The following is a 24,300-nucleotide window of genomic DNA, read 5'->3' as shown; positions in this document are numbered from 1 at the left end:
TTAAGCCACATAGGACACTTACTATAAAAAAGTAAATTTACTATTTATGGTAAGTTACGAATTTTAGGGAGTTTTAGTTATAGTTTTTTTTTTTTTTTTCCAAAAATTATGAGATATATTCATTCTGGACAAAAATTACAAAGCTTCGGGTCGTCCTCCGAAAAAAGACCAAAGGAAAACCTATCGTAAAGCGGAACAGAAAAAAACAAGAGGAAACCGGGGAGAGGGCACAACTTAAAGCTTCCTCTCTCTAATTGCTCCGAGCCCCACCTTGTCAAGGAAAAGGACGCCCCGCACATGTCGAGGAAGATCAGCAGTGCATGAGAAAATTAAACGTGATTGGGACATACTTCCCACGCGAGCAAGGCCATCTGCCATGTCGTTGCCCTCCCTAAAAGTGTACTTAAAATTCACCGAAGCAAGCCGACTGAGCCTGTCAGTAATGGTTTTCCAACCTTTCCAAGCCCAGCCAATCTTGCCCCCCTCATTGAAAACCTTAATCACCATATCCGAATCCGATTCGACAATGATTTGGGAGAAACCTTTCTCCAAGCACAAAAAGAGTCCATCATGAACTGCCCTGAACTCAGCACTAATGTTTGTCATAAGACCATAACTTGTAGCAAATCCAAAGATAAAATCCCCCTTGTCATTTCTACAAACACCACCTCCTCCTGCCAGGCTCGGGTTACCTCTAGAAGAGCCGTCAACATTGATTTTAACCCAACCAGTGGGTGGTTTCTGCCATCGGATGACTATTGGCGACAATTGATGACGACAGGAATTTCTAACCGAATGAAGCCCATCCGCAGATTGGAGGCACTGGGAGAACCTGAATCTTGCCACCTCCTCCTTGTCACAAGATAACCACCAGAGAACTTTAGCTATGATCGACTGGTGGTTCATCAGCCTGTCATCGAAAAAAGCCCCATTCCTAGACTTCCAAAGCTCTCACAAAATGAATGCAGGGGTGTAAAGATGACGTTTCCCTTGGATTCTCCTACCAGCATAGGCCCTTCTCCATTGTATGATTCTGGATTGAACTGTTAACGCTTGCATGATGGAGATCCCCGCCTGAACACCAAAGAAGTTCCAAACTAATTTTGAAATCTGGCCGTTCAAAAAAAGATGAGAATAAGACTCTGCGTCTGGGCCCTGCTCAAATCCGTCTCGGCATCACAAATATTTAGAGGCCAGAGAAACGCCTTTAGCTTAGACAGATAACTGAAGGGGAATCACATTATGGAGAAGCCTCCATAGGAAAAGAGAGATTTTTGGCAGAAGCTGATCATGCCATACCCACTTCGCCCATTCCTTTGAGGGGCCAGATAGCCTACTGACGTTCCAAGTGGTCTTGACAGAAAAGGAACCTGAAGAGGTGAAAGGCCACAGGGGATAATCGGGTTCAGTGGAGATGCAGAAACCATGGTGGAAGATGAAATCAGTCACCTCATTAGGGAGCATGGAGAGGGCAATTGATGGCGGAAGCGGACCCGAGGGACCCAACACCTGATTAACCTTCAGGGGCTGGACTGTGGCTGCAACATCTGACAAGAGAAAGTTCTGAAGGGGGCCAAGGCCTGTCCAATTCGCTTGCCAAAAATTGCAATCACCCGCGCCAACATTCCATTGGACCTTGTCATCAATGAGCGCAAATTTAGAAAGGATCCGCTTAAGGAAGGGGGAAGCTCTTCTCTGAATGAGATCAGCCCTCATCGGTTCGTGGGAGAAGTTATATTTAGCAGCCAAGAAAGAGGCCCAGAGACTTGAATCTTTGTGAAATTTTAGCACCCAAGCCATTTTAATGTTAAAGGCTTGCATCATGTCAGCAAGTTTCCTGATGCTGAGACCACCTTCTTCCTTGGGCAAAGAGATAGTTTTCCAACTCTTCCAATGTAACTTTCTTTTGCCTTCACTCCACCCCTAAAAGAATGAGGCAAAACGTCTGTCAAGATCAGCCAGGACCTGATTTGGAATGCAAGAGGCAGCCATAGAATGAATAAGGATACTACTCAGAACATGCTTAATAAGGACCATTCTCCCTGCTTGAGACAAAATTTTGGCTGTCCAACCCTTGATACGACCCCCGACTTTGTCCACTAAAGGCCGAAAGGCAGAGGATTTCAGCCTACCAACAGATAGAGGAACTCCCAGGTAGGAAAACGTACCGGTGGATCCGGCAATTCCAAGTAAGGAGCTAATGGCATGAATCCTGGACACTGGGATCTTGTCCGAGCAGAGGAAGGAGCTTTTTCCTTTGTTAATAAGTTGCCCCGAAGCAGATTAGTACTTGTCCAATAGAGCCACGATTTTCCTCATAGAAGCTCATCCACCATTCAGAAAGAGGAGGGTATCATCTGCGTAGAGGAGGTGAGAAATCCGTTGCAGCCCCTCCCTAACGAGAAAGGAAGGCAGCCACCATTAGACATCAAGTTATGGAGGCCACGACTCAATACATCCGCCCCCAAAATGAAGAGACTTGGGGAAAGAGGGTCGCCTTGTCTCAACCCGCGAGAGGATTCATCTAAATTCTTAAACTTCTTCATAGTCTTGGTATCCCTATTTAAATTGTTGTAGACTTGTTTATTTCATCTATCAATCATTCAACAATTTTCTTTTATATATCTTAAAATTATTTCTATTTCTTTTCCTCGTGGATTCGAGAAGTCTTTGTGAGGAGTCCAGAGAAGCTCCATGGATTTGGAGTAGTTATCCTTGAGGAAGATAGTGATTGACCTCTTCACATTCATCTCTACGTTAATTAATATCAGAGTGAGGACTTTCCTCGGGCCGATGGCAAACAACGAAAGTATGAACAAAAATCGTATGAATGGTAATTTAGGGATTTGTTATCATTCGAAAAGAATGAAAGCTTTCCACCGGGAGAGTCAATTGACCATATAAGGGCCGCAAGCAACCCTCAACCGTAATGTAGATGCGCTAATTCCACCCCAAGCTCAAAATGATGCTCAACTGCCCGTGGTTGCTGTACGACACAACCCCGATTTTTGCAAAGCACCATCAGAGGATAGTAAATCACAGGCCACCACTTTGATCAGGAGGAAGTCGTTATATATGCCAAAGATAAAAATAGAAATAGAAATACAATAAGACAACATCTTTCAAATGAGGTGCACTATAAGGTAAAAAGTCTATAATGTGATCATTGATGTCAAGAGCAATGAGAATCTTGTGTCGAAAATAATGGTGGAAAAGTTGTAACTGAAAATAGAAAAGCATTCATCTCCATACATGATTGGATGGATCAAAAAGGTCAACAAAACAGAGGTAACTGAATAATGCACTGTCTCATTTTCAATTGGTAAAAATGATAAGGATCAAGTACTTTGTGACTTAGTCGACATGGCAGTTTGTCATATGTTTCTTGGTCAACCATAGTAAAATAATATTGATGTTATTTCTACGCATAAAGGTCAAGATAGGGCATTTTTATTTATTAAAGATAGTAGAAAGATTGGCCTCGTCTTTATGGGCATGGAGACCTAACCCAAGACTTCTGAAGTTGAGTAATAGTCTCTCACAACTTAACATGCTTTTGTTAAACAATCTAAGGACAAGAGATATATATACATTAGCTGAAAAAAAAAGAATATATGGAGCCTGTGAACATCCGAGAGGATTTGAAACCAGTGTTGCAGGAGTTTAAGGCGATTGTGCTTGATGAACTCCCTAATAAATTATCTCTCATACGAGATATATAAAACTACATTGATCTTATCATAGGGATAACTCTGCCTAATTGCCCACGTTATTAGAAGGAATGTGAGATCTTGAAGGAAAAAGTGGATCCATACTAGCCAAGTCAAGGAGAGCATAAGTACATGCATTGTATCAACTCAAGAGCCTAATGCCAAGTACAAGAAAATGGCTAATAAACATCAGTATCAAAAGTTATCTCAGAATCATGAACCAAGTCCCTTAAGTAACTCGAGGACAATTTATTTTCCAATCGTAGAGGTCTGATGTAGAACATGCCATAGATACATTCCTAACATGGTTGGACCAAAAGAAGGTCAACTGTAAATTGATCATAACTTTTGATCCAAGTATCGTTACGGCACACCAGAGCAAGTATCATGTGCCGAAGCAGCACAAGAACTCGAGGACGAGTTCTTTTGAAGTGGAGGAGACTGATGTAGAATGGGTCGCGGACACTTTCATATCCAAGATGGATAAAAAAATGCTTGATCAGAGGCAGAAGTCGTCAAGACCGTCAAAATCTTAAAATAGGCATTTCTTGCAAATCGGAATGAGTAACTCGACATACCATATATGATTTTGGGGTAGGATGAGCTACATTAGCCAACCAACTCGATATGCTGGGATGCCGATGCCGAATTTGCGAGATTCCATCATATTGACGGTCAAATTCCATGTTTATTTTCGTTTTTACTATTTTTATTAAGTTTTAATTTGATTATAACTCTTCATCCATTGGGTTTTAGGAGTTGTGTCCAACATGAAAAGTGTCTATAAAAATTAGGAGAATAGTGTGGTTAAGCCACATAGGACACTTACTATAAAAAGTAAATTTACTATTTATGGTAAGTTACGAATTTTAGGGAGTTTTAGTTATAGTGTAATTCTTAAACTTTTTTCTAGTCTTAGTATCCCTATTTAAATGGTTGTAGACTCCTTTATTTCATCTATCAATCATTCAATAAGTTTCTTTTATATATCTTAAAATTATTTCTATTTCTTTTTCTGGTGGATTTGAAAAATCTCCGTGAAGAGTCCAGAGAAGCTTCGTGGATTCGGAGTAGTTATCTTTGAGGAAGACGGTGCTCGACCTCATCATGTTCATCTGCGCGTCCGTATTTGTCTACCTAAATGTTTAACCACATAACATCTACTTGGCGGGCACACATCAGAAGTACTTAGAAAGTGCACTTAGCAGGGATTACAGAGGTTTAGAAAATCTACAATCTTCAAACATGGATGATTAATTCAAAGTGAATTTTAAATTCCAAGGTTAATGTGTTTGCAGGGAGTGGTAGTCTCTGGTTTAGTATTCTACATACAACTATGGTGCAATAAAGAAAAAGGACCTGTGTTTGTAACCTTGTTCAACCCTCTTGGAACCATGTTCGTCGCATTACTAGCATACTTTGTTCTTGGTGAAAAACTACACGCAGGAAGGTAAGCTCTTTATCAGTTTTACTATCAAATAATTCGGGCATCAAGATATTCCCATTCTGGATGTCCAATAGGGATGGTCATTAACCAAATAATCTCCTCCATCAGACTTTCCAACCATCTAATTGGTGTATCATTTCTCTTTGCATATGTGCCTTTCGCTGTGTTTTTTAAGCCACCCATTTATTTCTAGGCCAATCATTGGATGGATAAGATTATTCAATGAAGGGTGTTTTTCCAACATCACCCATTCATGGTGATGCCCAACAGATGAGAGGTGTGGATATCAGAGAGATGGGCTCCTCCTATTTGCAATTCTGATGAATACACCCTTATTATTATTTGGACACACTACCTACATAACCTCTTTTCTTTTTCTTTTTTTTCTTTTTTTTCTTTTTTTCTTTTTTTTTTCTTTAAAAAAAAAAAAAAAAAAAAAAATACCATCTTCTCTACATTTTGTGATGCAATAGCACATAAGTATTATTGTCCGGCAATAGCCCTTTTTTTACATGTACTTACAGCTCCTTTGGCAGTAGCAGAAATCTAGTCCTAGAAAACCAGTATAGGTTAAGCTCGTCGAGGTATTGTTTGGCCTGGTCATGCTATCTTGGAGTTGTTAAATCTTATTTTATTTATCAATAACTTAGAAGTTGTAGATAGGAATGACAGTGGATCATGTTTGGACTGAGTCAATGTCAGCCCAAGCCCAACCCATTTACTAAACGGGCCAATAATTCTTGCCCAAACCCAACCCATGACCCACTACCTCTTACCCAACCCAACTCACTTAAAAATTCATCGAACCCAACCCAATCTGACCAGACCCCAATCTGACCAGACCCGTTTAGATAATCTGCCATTACCCAACTCAAGTTTAATAATGGAATATGACACGAAGGTGATCAACGCAATCCAGGGGAAAACGGAGGGGGAGGTGTGTGCCTGGACAGCTCTGGAAAGCTCATCTTCACCTTTCATCGATATTATGGGACCGCCTCTAACGCGATAGCAGAAGCCCAAGCCATGCTTGACGGCTTGGTCATTTGCTCTAACATGGGCCTCTCCAACATTATAGTTGAATGAGATTCCAAAGTCATTGTTGACACAGCAGAAGATCGCTCAACTTCCATTCCATGGAAAATTTGGTATATTATAGGTGCTATCACACAAAAATCATGGAGCCTCAACTTGCACTTCTCCCACATCTTCCGCGAGGGGAACTCAGTGGAGGATGCTCCAGCTAGATTGGCTAGCGACGGGTGCCCGGATCATACTTACACCAGCAGTTCCTCTCTCCCAAGACATGTTAGAGGCCTGCTTTTGTTGGACAAAACGGGTTTGGGCGCCGTTAGACATCCATGAGCTGCGCCCGTCATCCAGCCTTTCCTTTTGCCTTCCTTTTGTTCAGTCTGTGTTTACACGATAAGTGTGGTCCCCTCCCTTTTTGTAGGGACCCTCTGACGCAGGGATGAACGTGATGAGGATAACTACTCCGAATCCACGGAGCTTCTCTGGACTCCTCACAGAGACTTCTCGAATCCACGAGGAAAGAAAGCAGAAAATAGAAATAAATTCTAAGAAATTCGAAATTGATTAATTGATGACTAAAAACGAGTTCACAACCCTTTAAATAGGGGTACCAAGCAATGGGAAAGAAATTAGAATCAAACTACAACTCAAACTCCTAGAATCCGCGACTTACTATAAATAGTAAACTTACTATTTATAGACAGTCGTGATGCCTACTAGTGCGCAAGGTTTTCGGCCAAAAATAGTAAGTGTCCTATTTGGCTTCACCAAACCGTTCTCCTAATTATTCTAAGCTCTTTTCACGTTGGGCGCAACTCCTAAAGCCCGACGGATGAAGAGTTATAATCAAACTAAAACTTACTATTTATAGTAAAAACGAAATTAAAACAGGGAAACGACCATTGATCCAGGGGTTTTTTGCAATTCTGGGCTGCGCAACCTGGCATAGCGGGGTTGGTTGGCTTCAGTAGCTCGTTCTACCCCAAAATCATATATTTTACGTCAGATAACTCATTCCGGATTGCAAGATATGCCCGATTTAAGGTTCGATGGTCTAGATCACTTCTGTCGTCAACCGGGCCTTTTCTGATCCATCTTGGCCATGTAACTGTCCGCGACCCACTCTACATCAGTCTCCTCCACTTCAAAAGAACTCGTCCTCGAGTTCTCGTCATGCTCTGGTTCATGATACTCGGTTAGGTCCGTGACATTGAAAGTCCGTGAGATTGCCATGTCATCTGGGAGATCAACAACATAAGCATTGTCATTCATCTTTCGGATGATTGGTACCGGTCCATTCTTCTTATTTTTCAACTTGTTGTACGTACCGGTCGGAAATCTCTCTTTGCGCAGATGGATCATAACGCGGTTGCCTACCTCAAACACTTTTTGTCGCCGATGCTTGTCCGCTTGTTCCTTATACTTCTCGTTCGAGACATGTAGCTTGGTCTGCACTTCTGCATGGATGCCCATGATCTTGTCTGCCATATGTTCTGCTGCAATGCTCGTGCCTGGGTGCTTGGGCAGAGGGACCAAGTCAAGTGTGTGGCGAGGCATTCGTCCGTAAATAATCTGGAACGGTGATCTCCCTGTCGAGTGGTTCACCATATTGTTGAATGCAAACTCTACTTGAGACAAGGCCAAATCCCACTGCTTCAGTATTTCTCTTAAAATACAGCGAAGGAGGTTTCCCAACGTGCGATTCACAACTTCGGTCTGTCCATCAGTCTGTGGGTGGTAATCACTACTAAATTGAAGTCGTGTATCGAATCGATTGCATAAAGTCCGCCAAAAGTGACTAATGAACTTCGTGTCACGATCGGAAGTAATGGTCTTGGGGACCCCGTGTAGTCGAACGACCTCCCTGAAAAATAAATTCGCCACGTGTTGCATCGAGGGTCCTCTTGTATGGGATAAAGTGTGTCATCTTTGAGAAACGATCTACCACCATGAACACCGAATCCATGCCGCGTTGTGTTTGTGGGAGACCAAGCACGAAGTCCATTGATAAATCCTCCCAAGGACCGTCAGGCACAAGTAACGGGGTGTATAGGCCCGTATTCTGAGATTTCCCTTTGGAGGTCTGACAAACATGACAACGTTGTACGGTTTTTCCCACATCACGTACTAACTGCGGCCAGTAATACCGCTCTTCCACAAGAGCTCGCGTTTTATCTCACCCCAGGTGTCCACCAAGACCACCTCCATGTAGCTCCTGAATAATTTGCTCCCTCAGAGAACTTTAGGGGATGCACAATCGATTCCCTTTGAAGAGAAAATCGTCCTGTATATGAAGGTCACTGGGGTGAACTTCTTGACACTTCATCCAAGAATCGTTGAAGTCCTCATCCTCGGCATACAGCTCCGTGAGACAGTCGAAGCCGACTACCTCGTTGCTCATTGTAACTAATAGTGATGCACGACGGCTAAGTGCATCAGCCACCTTGTTCTGCTGCCCTGACTTGTGCTTCAGAACGAACGTGAATTCCTGTAAAAACGTAACCCATCTAGCATGCAAACGATTCATGTTAGTTTGACTACTAAGAAACTTTAATGCTTGATGGTCAGTGTACAAAATAAACTCTCTTTGAATCAGATAATGCCGCCAATGTCGCAGCGCCTGAACAACGGCGTACAACTCAAGCTCATAAGTCGACCACTTCTTTCGGGCTTCGCTGAGCTTCTCATTGTAAAAGGCTACCGGCCTGCTTTCCTGTGATAATACTCCTCCAATTCCGACGTATGAAGCATCACATTCAATCTCAAACAATTTGTCGAAATTAGAAAGTACTAAAACCGGTGTTGTAGACAAACGATGCTTGATCTCATGAAAGCTCTTATCAGCTTTATCGGTCCACTGGAACGGTCCTTTTTTCATGCAATCTATTATAGGCGCGACTATGGTGTTGAAATCTCGCACAAATCGACGATAGAAAGTCGTCAACCGGTGAAAACTCCTCACCTCATGAATGTTTGTCGGGATCGGCCATTCCCTAATAGATCGCACCTTTTCATCATCTACACGAATGCCTATGGACGTTACAACAAATACTAGAAACAATAGGCTGTCAGTTAAAAAACTACACTTCTTCAAGTTGAGGTACAACTTGTTAAGTTGTAAGACCTGTAGCACCTGCCTGAGATGTTTCCTGTGCTCCGCCTCATCCTGCCTATATATTAATATGTCATCAAAATATACTACTATAAATCGGCCAGTGAACAGTTTTAGAACTTGATTCATCAAACGCATAAAAGTACTTGGTGCGTTCGATAGGCCGAAGGGCATGACCAGCCACTCATACAACCCTTCCTTGGTCTTGAATGCCGTTTCTCACTCATCACCGGGTCGAATACGAATCTGATAGTACCCGCTCCTTAGATCTAGTTTAGAGAACACCTTGGCCCCTTCTAACATATCGAGCATGTCGTCCAACCGTGGTATTGGGAACCGATATTTGATGGTAATTTTGTTGATTGCTCGGCTGTCGACACACATACGCCAGCTTCCATCTTTTTTTGACATTAATAATGCTGGTACGGCACATGGGCTCATGCTCTCTCTCAAGAGACCCTTACGGATCAATTCCTCCACTTGCCCCTGAAGTATCTCACACTCCTTCGGACTAAACTGATAATGAGGGCGATTGGGCAGGCTAGCCCCAGGGACGAGGTCTATGTGATGTTGGATGTCCCTCATGGGGGGCAATCCATCAGGTAAATCCTCAGGCCAAACTTCTTTGAATTCGTTTAGCAACAGTCTTAAACTTGGAGGGATGTTTGAGGGTTCCTCTTCCTCGCCCTTCACCACTACAGCGTATACCTCACCGGTTTCCTTGGATTCTTCCATAAAATTCCGAATGGTCAAGAGGAAACTCCCCTCCACTTTAGAGGCTTCAAGGTGGTTCTTTGGTGACATAGAGGCAAGGATTATTTTTCGACTATCCTTGACGAATATGTAAACATTATCTCGTCCCCAATGGGTCACATCACAGTCCGACTGCCAGGGTCGACCGAGTAACATATGACAAGCTTCCATATCGACCACGTCACAAAGTATTTGATCTTTATAATTTTTGCCAATTGAAAACGAGATAGTGTATTGTTCAGTTACCTTGGTCTCATTCATCTTTTTTATCCCGCCAATTGAGTATGGGGAAGGATGTTTCATCGTTGGTAGCTGCAACTTGTCCACCATCACTCTTGAGATGATATTCTTGCTACTACCACTGTCTATGATCACATCACAGACCTTTCCATTGACAGTGCACCGAGTACGAAATATATTATGTCGTTATGGATGTAATTCCTTTCGTGGGGCATACAACAGTCGCCTCACAACTAGAAATTCGCCACGATCCTCGCCCGTCATTTCATCGCCACCTGCTATTTCTTCAGTGATTTGTTCATGTTCATCAAAGCGATGATCTTCTTCTGCGGCCTCATCTTCAGTGTCTCCTTCGTTTATAGTCAAGTGTGCTGCGGGACGTTGAGGACAAGTGTTTGATAAGTGGCCTGGTTAGCCACAGCGGTAACAATTGTTTAACCTTGGCCGAGCATAAGGATTTGGAATCCTACTCGGACTCGCTGTTGTAGGTGCTGCACGTTGAGGCCTGGATGAGCCGCTCCCCGTATCACGGTTTGCGATTGTAGAAAGTTGAGGTACTGAGTCTTTTCCTCGTGGCAATGCTAGATCCTGCGTGGGACCCGTCATGGGGGGTCGAGTTGAAGGATATGGAGGAGCAGGAATTCTTGCAAGTTGTGTTTTGGCCCTACCCGCCAATTGAACTGCTTCATCCACAGTCTCGACTGGGTACATCTGAACTCGGTCCTGAATTGTCGGTCGCAACCCACCTGTAAATCGTGCCACCTTCTGTGACTCAGATTCTGACAGATCGTTTCGTGTAGCCAGCCGTTGGAATTCTTCAATGTAATCTGTGACTGATCGATTTCTTTGTCTGCAATTTTGATATTGTTGGAATAATATCTGCTCATAATCACTAGGGAGAAATCGAGATCGAAGAAGACGTCTCATCCGTGGCCATGATGAGATGGGCGCCTTGTTCTGGCGGGCTCGTGGGAGTTGTAATTGTTCCCACCATGCAGAAGCACCAGATTTTAATTTAAACGCTACCAAATTTACCCTTTTATGATCTGGCATGTCCATGTAATCAAAATATCTCTCTACTTCGGCTAGCCAATCGAGAAAATCTTCTATACGTAATAAACCGTTAAAACTAGGAAGTTCAGCCTTACCTCGATAGTCTCTTTCAGCACGATCTAGATGATCACCTCTATGGATTGGTCGTCGAGCAAAACACTCATTAAGGTCCTCGTCGCTAGAACTTGAATCATCTGGTGTAGCCCTACGGTTTGTCACTGGTAGTGCTCTATGAAAATCAGGGTTGTGTCGTACAGCAACCATGGGTGGTGGAGCCACTATGGGTGGTGGAGCACCGCCTAGAGCTCGGGGCGGAAGTAGCGCATTCGCAAGATGGTCGAGAGTTGCCTGCAGCCCTTGCATGGTCAACTGACTCTCTCAGTGGAATGCTTCCATTCTTTCCGAAAGATAACGAATCCCTGGATCACTGTCCACAGGATTTTGATTCATACCTTCGTTATTTGCCATCGGCCCGAGGGGAATCCTCGCTCTGATACCAATTGACGCAGGGATGAACGTGATGAGGATAACTACTCCGAATCCACGGACCTTCTCTGGACTCCTCACAGAGACTTCTCGAATCCACGAGGAAAGAAAGCAGAAAATAGAAATAAATTCTAAGAAATTCGAAATTGATTAATTGATGACTAAAAAGGAGTTCACAACCCTTTAAATAGGGGTACCAAGCAATGGGAAAGAAATTAGAATCAAACTACAACTCAAACTCCTAGAATCCGCGACTTACTATAAATAGTAAACTTACTATTTATAAACGGTCGTGATGTCTACTAGTGCGCAAGGTTTTCGGCCAAAAATTGTAAGTGTCCTATTTAACTTCACCAAACCATTCTCCTAATTATTCTAAGCTCTTTTCACATTGGGCGCAATTCCTAAAGCCCAACGGATGAAGAGTTATAATCAAACTAAAACTTACTATTTATAGTAAAAACGAAATTAAAACAGGGAAACGACCATTGATCCAGGGGTTTTTCGCAATTCTGGGCTGCGTAACCCGGCGTAGCAGGGTTGGTTGGCTTTAGTAGTTCGTTCTACCCTAAAATCATATATTTTACGTCAGATAACTCATTCTGGATTGCAAGATACGCCTGATTTAAGGTTCGATGGTCTGGATCACTTCTGTCGTCGACCGGGCCTTTTCTGATCCATCTTGGCCATGTAACTGTCTGCGACCCGCTCTACATCAGTCTCCTCCACTTCAAAAGAACTCATCCTCGAGTTCTTGTCATGCTCTGGTTCATGATACTCGGTTAGGTCCGTGACATTGAAAGTCCGTGAGATTGCCATGTCATCTGGGAGATCAACAACATAAGCGTTGTCATTGATCTTTCGGATGATTGGTACTGGTCCAATCTTCTTATTTTTCAACTTGTTGTACATACCGGTCGGAAATCTCTTTTTGCGCAGATGGACCATAACGCGGTCGCCTACCTCGAACACTTTTTGTCGCCGATGTTTGTCCGTTTGTTCCTTATACTTCTCGTTCGAGGCATGTAGCTTGGTCTGCACTTCTGCATGGATGCCCATGATCTTGTCTGCCATATGTTCTGCTGCAATGCCCGTGCCTAGGTGCTTGAGCAGAGGGACCAAGTCAAGTGTGTGGCGAGGCACTCGTCCGTAAATAATCTGGAACGGTGATCTCCTTGTCGAGCGGTTCACCATATTGTTGAATGCAAACTCTGCTTGAGATAAGGCCAAATCCCACTGCTTCGGTTTTTCTCCTGAAATACAGCGATGGAGGTTTCCCAACGTGCGATTCACAACTTCGGTCTGCCCATCAGTCTGTGGGTGGTAAGCACTACTAAATTGAAGTCGTGTTTCGAATCGATTGCATAAAGTCCACCAAAAGTGGCTAATGAACTTCGTGTCACGATCGTAAGTAATGGTCTTGGGGACCCCGTGTAGCCGAACGACCTCCCTGAAAAATAAATTCACCACGTGTTGTATCGAGGGTCCTCTTGCATGGGATAAAGTGCGTTATCTTTGAGAAACGATCTACCACCACGAACACCGAATCCATGCCACGTTGTGTTCGTCGGAGACCAAGCACAAAGTCCATTGATAAATCCTCCCAAGGACCGTCAGGCACAGGTAACGGGGTGTAGAGGCCCGTATTCTGAGATTGCCCTTTGGAGGTCTGACAAACATGACAACATTGTATGACTTTTCCCATATCACGTACTAACTGCGGCCAGTAATACCGCTCTTCCACAAGAGCTCGCGTCTTATCTCACCCCAGGTGTCCACCAAGACCACCTCCATGTAGCTCCTGAATAATCTGCTCCCTCAGAAAACTTTGGTGGATGCACAATTGATTCCCTTTGAAGAGAAAATCGTCCTGTATATGAAGGTCACTGGGGTGACCTTCTTGACACTTCATCCAAGAATCTTTGAAGTCCTCATCCTCGGCATACAACTTCTTGAGACAGTTGAAGCCGACTACCTCGTTGCTCATTGTAACTAATAGTGATGCACGACGGCTAAATGCATCAGCCACCTTGTTCTGCTGCCCTGACTTGTGCTTCAGAACGAACGTGAATTCCTGTAAAAACACAACCCATCTAGCATGCACACGATTCATGTTAGTTTGACTATTAATAAACTTTAATGTTTGATGGTCAGTGTACAAAACAAACTCTCTTTGAATCAGATAATGCCGCCAATGTCGCAGCGCCTGAACAACGACGTACAACTCAAGCTCATAAGTCGATCACTTCTTTCGGGCTTCGCTGAGCTTCTCGCTGTAGAAGGCTACCGGCCTGCCTTCCTGTGATAATACTCCTCCAATTCCGACGTATGAAGCATCACATTCAACCTCAAACAATTTGTCGAAATTAGGAAGTACTAAAACCGATGTTGTAGACAAATGATGCTTGATCTCATGAAAGCTCTTATCAGCTTTATCGGTCCACTACAACGGTCCTTTTTTCATGCAATCTGTTATAGGCGTGACTATGGTGCTGAAATCTCGCACAAATCGACGATAGAAAGTCGCCAACTCGTGAAAACTCCTCACCTCATGAATGTTTATCGGGATCGGCCATTCCCTAATAGATCGCACATTTTCATCATCCACACGAATGCCTGTGGACGTTACAACAAATCCTAGAAACAATAGGCTGTCAGTTAAAAAACTACACTTATTCAATGTTAAGGTACAACTTGTTAAGTTGTAGGACCTGTAGCACCTGCCTGAGATGTTTCCCGTGCTCCGCCTCATCCTGGCTATATATTAATATGTCATCAAAATATACTACCACAAATCGGCCAGTGAACTGTTTTAGAACTTGATTCATCAAACGCATAAAAGTACTTGGTGCGTTCGATAGGCCGAAGGGCATGACCAGCCACTCATACAACCCTTCCTTGGTCTTGAATGCCATTTTCCACTCATCACCGGGTCAAATACGAATCTGATGGTACCCGCTCCTTAGATCTAGTTTAGAGAATACCTTGGCCCCTTCTAACATATCGAGCATGTCGTCCAACCGTGGTATTGGGAACCGATATTTGATGGTAATTTTGTTGATTGCTCGGCTCTCGACACACATGCGCCAGCTTCCATCTTTTTTGGCATTAATAATGCTGGTACGGCACATGGGCTCATGCTCTCTCTCAAGAGACCCTTACGGATCAATTCCTCCACTTGTCCCTAAAGTATCTCACACTCCTTCGGACTCATCCGATAATGAGGGCGATTGGGCAGGCTAGCCCTAGGGACGAGGTCTATGTGATGTTGGATGTCCCTCATGGGGGGCAATCCATTAGGTAAATTCTCAGGCCAGACTTCTTTGAATTCATTTAGCAACAGTCTTAAACTTGGAGGGATGTTTGAGGGTTCCTTTTCCTCACCCTTCACCACCATAGCGTATACCTCGCCGGTTTCCTTGGATTCTTCCATAAAATCTCGAATGGTCAAGAGGGAACTCCCCTCCACTTTAGAGGCTTCAGGGTGGTTCTCTGGTGCCATAGGGGCAAGGATTATTTTTTGACTATCCTTAACGAATACGTAAACATTATCTCGTTCCCGATGGGTCGCATCACGGTTCGACTGCCAGAGTCGACCGAGTAACATATGACAAGCTTCCATATCGACCACGTCACAAAGTATTTGATCTTTATAATTTTTGCCAATTGAAAACGAGATAGTGCACTGTTCAGTTACCTTGGTCTCATTCACCTTTTTTATCCAGCCAATTGAGTATGGGGAAGGATGTTTCATCGTTGGTAGCCGTAACTTGTCCACCATCACTCTTGAGACGATGTTCTCGCTACTACCACTGTCTATGATCACATCACAGACATTTCCGTTGATGGTGCACCGAGTACGAAATATATTGTGTCGTTGTGGATGTAATTCCTTTCGTGGGGCATACAACAGTCGCCTCACAACTAGAAATTTGCCACGATCCTCGCCCGTCATTTCATCGCCATCTGCTATTTCTTCAGTGATTTGTTCATGTTCATCAAAGCGATGGTCTTCTTCTGTGGCCTCATCTTCAGTGCCCCCTTCGTTTATAATCAAGTGTGTTGCGGGATTTGGAATCCTACTCGGACTCGCTGTTGTAGGTGTTGCATGTTGAGGCCTGGATGAGCCGCTCCCCGTATCACGGTTTATGGTTATAGGAAGTTGAGGTACTGAGTCTTTTCCTCGTGGCAAAGCTGGATCCTGCGTGGGACCCGTCATGGGGGGTCGAGTTGAAGGATATGGACGAGCAGGAGCTCTTGCAAGTTGTGTTTCGGCCCTACCCGCCAATTGAACTGCTTCATCTAAAGTCCCGACTGGGTACATCTGAACTCGGTCCTGAATTGTCGGTCGCAACCCACCTATAAATCGTGCCACCTTCTGTGACTCAGATTCTGACAGATCGTTTTATGTAGCCAGCCGTTGGAATTCTTCAGTGTAATCTATGACTGTTTGATTTCCTTGTCTGTAATTTTAATATTGCTGGAATAATATCTGCTCATAATTACTGGGGAAAAATCGAGATCGAAGAAGACGTCTCATCCGTGGCCATGATGAGATGGGCGCCTTGTTCTGGAGGGCTTGTAAGAGTTGTAATTGTTCCCACCATGCAGAAGCACCAGATTTTAATTTAAACGCTACCAAATTTACCCTTTTATGATCTGGCAGGTCCATGTAATCAAAATATCTCTCTACTTTAGCTAGCCAATCGAGAAAATCTTCTATACGTAATAAACCGTTAAAACTAGGAAGTTCAGCCTTACCTCGATAGTCTCTTTCAGCACGATCTAGATGATCACCTCTATGGATTGGTCGTCGAGCAAAACACTCATTAAGGTCCTCGTCGCTAGAACTTGAATCATCTGGTGTAGCCCTACGGTTTGCCACTAGTAGTGCTCTACGAAAATCGGGGTTGTGTCGTACAGCAACCATGGGTGGTGGAGCCACTATGGGTGGTGGAGCACCGCCTAGGGCTCGGGGTGGAAGTAGCGCATTCGCAAGATGGTCGAGAGTTGCCTGCAGCCCTTGCATGGTCAACTGACTCTCTCAGTGGAAAGCTTCCATTCTTTCCGAAAGATAACGAATCCCTGAATCACCGTCCGCAGGATTTTGATTCATACCTTCGTTATTTGCCATCGGCCCGAGGGGAATCCTCGCTCTGATACCAATTGATGCAGGGATGAACGTGATGAGGATAACTACTCCGAATCCATGGAGCTTCTCTGGACTCCTCACAGAGACTTCTTGAATCCACAAGGAAAGAAAGCAGAAAATAGAATAAATTCTAAGAAATTCGAAATTGATTAATTAATGACTAAAAACGAGTTCACAACCCTTTAAATAGGGGTACCAAGCAATGGGAAAGAAATTAGAATCAAACTACAACTCAAACTCCTAGAATCCGTGACTTACTATAAATAGTAAATTTACTATTTATAGACGGTCGTGATGTCTACTAGTGCGCAAGGTTTTCGGCCAAAAATAGTAAGTGTCCTATTTGGTTTCACCAAACCATTCTCCTAATTATTCTAAGCTCTTTTCACATTGGGCGCAATTCCTAAAGCCCAACGGATGAAGAGTTATAATCAAACTAAAACTTACTATTTATAGTAAAAACGAAATTAAAACAGGGAAACGACCATTGATCCAGGGATTTTTCGCAATTCTGGGCTGCGTAACCCGGCATAGCGGGGTTGGTTGGCTTCAGTAGCTCTTTCTACCCCAAAATCATATATTTTACGTCAGATAACTCATTCCGGATTGCAAGATACGCCCGATTTAAGGTTCGATGGTCTGGATCACTTCTGTCATCGAACGGGCCTTTTCTGATCCATCTTGGCCATGTAACTGTCCGCGACCCGCTCTACATCACCCTCCCGAATGGCTGTATATGTTGTTTGATTAATGAAAATTTTCTTTAAAAAAAAAAAGAAAGAAAAAAAAAAGGTGATCAACGCAATTAGCTTAGAGAGTGGATATGTACATACATTAAAAAAAATAATAATAATAATTAATAATAATAATAATAATAATAATAATAATAATAATAATAATTAAATTCATCTACACTTTTCTTCTTATTTTATGTCAGGTTTTGGATTGAGTCGGGTCAACTCATCTAACCCAATAATAACTGGGTCAGGTCAGGTTGGATCGGGTAGGGTTCAACCTAAGAACCATTTACTTAAAAGGGGTCACGGTCTTGCCTGAGCCCAATCTGCTACCCATTTAGCTTTCCCCAAACCCACCTAAAAAATGGGTTAGGCCAGCTGATCTATTGCCATCAAGTTGCAAATAAGCGATAGGCAAGAGGCTTGTCCTTGACCAAACAGTTTAGGACAGCTTTTGCTGCAACTAAACGGCCCATTAGTTGTTGTCTCACATGTCCTAAGCGATTTTATTGAATCTGTTTAGCATAATAGGAGGTGTTATTGTCATCATTGGACTCTACTTGCTGTTGTGGGGCAAAGAAGGAGATCATGTGAACCAGATCAAGTCTCAAGAGCCATCCTCCTTGTCTTGTGAAGAACCAAAGGAAGGAACCCAAGACAAAAGCATTCACTTAGGTGGAGAGAGAGAACTTGAAGAGATCCCTGGAGGTCTAAATGCTTGTACTGTAAGAGAAAAGGATTGAAATGTACATGATAATTGATCATCTGTAGCAAGTGGCATCATAACTTGCAATGCAGGCATGTCTTTGCTGCCGACATGCCACTTGCATTGGACACCAGTGCTATCCTATTGATGGACCTCATCATAAAGATCTCTTATATCTAAAAATCAATTATAATCTATTATAATCCCTGGCAGGTTCATCAATTTGATTTTTTTCATCAATTTTATAGCAGGTCCATCAGTTCAATGATATGGATCGCCAATGGATGGGTTCCACTTTCACAGATTGGTGCATTGTTCAAGGCACTGTACATTCCTCCTGGTAACGATACTTTCATTACTCCTCTTATATCATTATGGAGCCGAGACCCTAATACAGTGTCAATCCCAACGTGGGACCCAAGTGGGCCCATCTATGAAAAATAAGGAGCGTTGCACTGGATGAGCTAACACTCTTTCGCATGAGCCAAAAGTACCTACGGTTGTATAATGATGCAGGGATGGACATGATGAGATTGATCACCGTCTTCATCAGGGGATAACTACTCCAAATCCACAGAGCTTCTCTTGACTCCTCACAGATATGCCTCAAATCCATGAGAGAAAATAACAAAATAGAAATAAATTCTAAAAATTCAAAATTTGATTGACAGAGGATAAAAACAAATTTATAACCCTTTGAATAGTGATACCAAACTTTGGAAGAAGTTTCAGAATCAATCTCAACTCAAATCCCTAAAATTTGTGACTTACTATGAATAGTAAACTTACAATTTAGTACTAGACAACATGGTTTTCAGCCAAAAATAGTGTCCTATTCGGCTTAACCATGTTATTCTCCTATTTTTTTTCTAAGCACTTTTCATGTAGGAAGCAATTCCTAAAACTCAAATGATGAAGAGTTGTAATCAAACTAAAACTTACTATAAACAGTAAAAATGAAATTAAAAAAGATTTTCCACCGTCGATCTAATGGAATCTCTTAAATTTGACATGGACAACCAGTCGTAGCCGGGTTGGGTGACTAAATTCTACAAGAAAATTGGCCTTTACCGGTGGTCAAAACCGCCGGCAAAGGCCCAGAAAACTGCTGGCAAATCCTTTGCCCACGGTCACCTCACATCTGGTAAAGGTGGCGTCGATAAAGGCTTTACTGGCTGTCAAGACCTTTACTGACGGTTGTGCTAGACGCCGCTAAATCATCAGCTTTTTATTGCACTACCAGAAATGCTATCAAAGGCTACAGATAAAATCCGTAGCTAAATATAGCGACGGTTATAGCCCGTAGTACAATCATAGCTATAGATTTAAAAATATATTGCTACGAATTAAATCCGTAGCTATAGAGTTCATTGCTACCAATAATCCGTAGCTATAGAGCAAATCTTTTTTGTCAACAAGAAAATTTTTTAAAAGGAGAGAAGAAAAGAAAATGTGATACTCATGTATCCTAGTTTTTATTTATTTATTTATTTACAGGAGTCTAAGCAGCTAACATGCCTTGGTTAATGTCAATGATCTCCTTATTGCCAATGATTGCCATTGTTTCCAAGGGACTAGTTTCTTTTGTCAATATTTGGTGAGCTGTGTAGCAGTAAAAGGCATCAGCACCAGTATTTCAGAGTCCTTCAGCAGGTTCAAGCCCTCAATGATATTGAGGTTCACCACCTGTGAGCGGAGGTTCTTTGTTTTGTCTACTAGAAGCTCAATGTTCTCACCACGGTCCAGAACCTGCACAAAGAGAGATTACAATGGGTTTATATTGTTCAGCACATCACAAGATTTAAATAATTGGGGGCTTAAAAAGACAGGGCTGCAGGGAGGACACTAATCTTGGCATTTGGGTGGCCCAAGGAAAAAGATTTTTCTAATTGCACATTGAAATATTAGAGGCAACCATCTACACATTGAATGTTATACATACACTAACTGCACATTAAAATATTACAGGCAACCATTTGTATCATAGCCATTGATGATGTGAAAAGAAGGAAAGCACACCAAAAGCATGACCACCACTCTTATTCATTCCGAGTTAGCTATGAAATTAGGTTGCTCACCTTGCCACATATACTCATCACAAACCAAAGCTGATCCCCAGTCCTTCCGGAGCCAAAATATGTCCTCAGTGAATGTCGAGCCCGATGACCCAATGAACACATTCGACATGGCACATATCGTCTTATGCAGCATGGCTTCAACCTCTGGGACAAAAAGGCACACATATAGCTTAAACCCAGGTAGGTGCAAGGATACTTCCCAACAAAAATCACCCATATAAAAATGTTGCATGCTCTCTACATGCACACCTCAGTAGGTGTTTTGTATTTACTACCCAAGGAAACATCCACAATAAAGCTCTGTAGGTTAAGCTTAACATACAATGCGATGTGTGGGACCCACCGTGATGTGTGCACAATATCCCATTCGTCCATCATGTGCAAACCTCTAAAATCACATGGTGTGGCCCATCCAAGCTTCAGCACATCCACTGGATGGATTGGATGGCTTTAAAAAAAAAAAAAAAAAACCAGTGAATCCCACAACAATCGGTGGTCATCCCCATACCGCCATACCGACTGTTCCTTGTTGCCTTGCTCAGTTGAGTTTTGGATTGGCCTGGTTTTGAGTTTTCTAGAAGAAAATGAGGAAGCACACACAATATTAGTTTTTGGAACATCCTCCTTTTGGGGGGTGTCCATTAATTCATCCAAACCATGCAATTTTCAGCAGATTGGATATCATGCACACATCTCGTTGGGCCCCACACATCGTGTTGCAGGTTAAGCTTAACCTACAAAGCTTTGCGGTGGATCCAGCGTCTTTCCCACAAAAACCAAAGTGGAGGAGAGAAAAATCAAAGCACCTGGTCAATGGCAGAAGGGTTCTTCCCATTATGGAATGTTGAGACCAGAATCGCCAGCACCTGGAGATGATTCATACTCACATTGAACTGGTCCTGCAGCATCCTGGCCTGCTCGTCGCACATGCTTGCGAGAGTCTCCTTCCGCTTCTTGTTCGTGTGGGAATTCGTATACCAGAAAACTGACATCGATCCTTAGTCTATGCATAGAGAACTCCATCTAATTACTGGTCTGCATCACCAAACCATAGGACCCACTTTTACAGACTCCAAGCTTGAGTATGAGTTCAAGGAACCAAAGAAAATGATATAAATCAGATGAAATAACTCAAACCATCCGTCCTATAATGATGTTCCAAGAAACTAAGTTCCTTTCAGGCATTTCATCGAACAACTGGTGGGCATCGATCATCATCCCACATTTTACATGCATCAATTGACGTGTACTTTGGAGTGACGATGGTGGCGACCTTGACGGTGAGTCATCGGAAACTTCTCTAGTTGACAGCCACGTTACAAGGTTGAATTGAAGAAATCCTAACCGTCAATGGCTGAAGCCCATCAAACAATTGCAAGGTGCTTGTTACAGAGCCAGAGAAAGATATGGTCGCCATGGATTTGACACCTTATCGAGCTTGTCATTGCAAGAGCTTTTGTAAGCTCATGCTTCTTGACAAGAAACCCTAAATCTTCATTTGATAATTGACAACAAAAAATGGAAATATGAATCGAAATACACCAATACGTATGAGTACCTAATTAGAGAAGGGAGGTGGGGAAGAGGTGAAGGGCTGAGACTGCTGGCCGGGCCAGATCTAAGTTGCAGCAGGGGCAGATGATCACCGAAGAGTTTGATTGGGAGGAGGGCTGGGATTTGCGAGAGAGAGGGAGTGGAGAGGGAGAGGGAGTGTCGGTGTAGGGAAGGGAAATGAGATTAGGGATTTTGGTTTTTTTTAAAATGTTATAGGGACCATTTGCCTGCGGCCGTTGAAACTAGCCGCAGGCAAAGGGTAACCCATCCGTCGGGTAATCCCTGTTTTGTTGTAGTGCTTGTTTCTTGTCTTCTACTGTGGAATGCCGAAGCATCTGTCCCTCTTTTCTTAGCATACATAGCTTTAAGACCTGTCCTAATTGAGTCAGAGTACTCTCACACTCATAGACATCTAATAGGTTTGAAACAACAAGTTACTAAATAGGAGGTTACTTGGGTGAACTTGGCCTCATCACTCATCCTAGTCAGTGAGGCTCAGATAAAATGGCTGACTCACCAAGCTGAGCCAGTTTGTTTTGTTAATCTCTTTGCTACATACTGTAGATATAAAAGTCCATATCATCTCTTTTCTCAGAGGAGACAGGAAATTCTTCCCCATCCACTCACATCTCAGGCCCTCAAGTGTCTATTAATCCGAGCAATTCATTTACTATTTTTATTTACATTTTTTTTTTTTGTTTACTATATGTTACTGCGTTTCCTTTCTCATGCACTTTCTATGAAATTTTGATTTATTTGGGATTCTAACTATAGATTATCATTTGAAAATAATTAAATAAATAAAACTATATATATATATATATATAGTTTTATTTATTTAATTATTTTCAAATAATAATCTATAGTTAGAATCCCAAATAAATCAAAATTTGGTAGAGTCCGACATATATAGGGATGGGGTAGGGTGCCTTTTATATACCTTCCTTCCTTTAACTGGGCCCCTTAATTAGACCTGTTAAAAATTAAGTCTAGAAGGTTTGAATCGTGTCCATTAACTCAGACCCAATTAAAATTTGGTCCAGTTCAATTAGTTTTAATAATAGCATGATGTGTATTAACTTTATATTGATTATTCTGGCAACTTTGTCAGGTTTCTTAAGCCATATGCACGTAAATGAGACCATTTACATGGCCTGCATATGTCAAAGTGTGTTTACCACCCCAAGTATAGGGTTGCGATGTAGTAATAATCTCAATGAGATCGAGGTCGAATCCACAGGAACTGAACCTTATACGTATTCTGAAAGTAACCAAAACTAGAACTAGAAGAAGATGTAATCTAAATCAGGAAGATTAAAAGTGCCTGGAATCAAGTCCTCAACAGCAGATATTGAAATGATCAGATCCCCACTTCCATCTTTTTTGATCTGGGTGGATGGTCGGTGAATCCCGTCCCAAGGTATGAATCAATGGGTTGGAAGGAAACCCAATGCTTTTATGCCGACAGCTTCTTGTCTCGAGGAATTGATCAACAGGGCTTCACTGAGAAGCAAGGAAGTCCGGTCGGATTGGTGAGAACCTTTTCCCGTTCGCTTGCCTCAGGAAATGGTGTCTGTCTCAGCCCCTCACTCTCACCCACTGGCTTCTTACTCCCATTTATAAGCGAGGATTGAGACTCTTATGGAATGATGGATTGATCGTATCTCACGTCGAATCGAAATATGAAAGCTAATCCGATGTATTGTCCGCCTATACCCTACTCCTCTTTGCCGAATGATTAAACTAAAAGCTTGTAAATTCAAAGGTGGGAAACTAAGGTGCCAAGGATCCACTTATAAAGATCAGGGAGATCTGTGCTTGATTCACGAACACAACTAGAATCAGAGTCCTATCTTCATTCAATTAGAAGATATTTCATTAAAAACCAATCTGAACTTCCTTTAATCTAGCTTTCAATAGAAGAGAGGTATGAGAAGTAGAATTGATTCTATCACACGGCCATGCCCATAAGACAAAGCAAACAATAGAATTTAGCAATCCACAACCAGTCTGAGAGAATTATGAGAGTTAGGGAGGATTTCATCATCCAACCATGTCAAGGAAACGATGGCGAATAACAGGATTTCGTAACTTCACAATCTCATAATGAAAAGAACATACTTAAAGCTATCGTAGATCCATTGTAATTTAAGTCACAATGAACTATTAAAAACTAAAAATATTCTTTATAATCAAACCTAAATCAAAGAGAGTTCAATAATATGAATCAAAGGCATAGA

General features: G+C 42.5%; 2 protein-coding genes and 1 long non-coding RNA gene across 8 annotated transcripts in view; 2 read left to right on the top strand and 1 right to left on the bottom strand.

Moving 5' to 3' along the window:
- Positions 1–20,560, top strand: part of LOC131226213 (WAT1-related protein At4g08300-like) — a 37,115-nt gene extending 16,555 nt beyond the window's left edge. For 4 of the 6 annotated variants that reach the window (XM_058221988.1, XM_058221990.1, XM_058221986.1 and 1 more), the window contains 2 exons: positions 5,009–5,160; positions 18,246–18,631. In XM_058221988.1, coding sequence (XP_058077971.1) covers positions 5,009–5,160; positions 18,246–18,465 — 372 coding nt within the window. In that variant the 3' untranslated portion in view covers positions 18,466–18,631. Of the gene's footprint in view, positions 1–5,008; positions 5,161–18,245; positions 18,632–20,396 lie in introns of those variants that run through there. The other 2 variants (XM_058221989.1, XM_058221987.1) reach the window with 2 other exon arrangements.
- LOC131226225 (uncharacterized) lies at positions 5,977–17,832 on the top strand. The gene is made up of 2 exons (XR_009161692.1): positions 5,977–6,058; positions 17,778–17,832. It is a non-coding gene; the product is annotated as an uncharacterized LOC131226225 (long non-coding RNA).
- LOC131226221 (uncharacterized) lies at positions 19,909–20,671 on the bottom strand. The gene is made up of 2 exons (XM_058222002.1): positions 20,507–20,671; positions 19,909–20,177 (listed from the first exon to the last, which is right to left on the bottom strand). Exons 1-2 carry the CDS (start codon positions 20,669–20,671, stop codon positions 20,016–20,018), a joined length of 327 nt encoding a protein of 108 aa, XP_058077985.1. The 3' UTR covers positions 19,909–20,015.
- Positions 20,672–24,300: the final 3,629 nt, after the last annotated feature.

Source organism: Magnolia sinica, chromosome 14 (genome assembly GCF_029962835.1).
Source record: "Magnolia sinica isolate HGM2019 chromosome 14, MsV1, whole genome shotgun sequence".
NCBI lineage: Eukaryota > Viridiplantae > Streptophyta > Magnoliopsida > Magnoliales > Magnoliaceae > Magnolia > Magnolia sinica.
The sequence above is the reverse complement of the archived record's forward strand: the minus strand, read 5'-3'. Positions and strand labels throughout refer to the sequence as shown.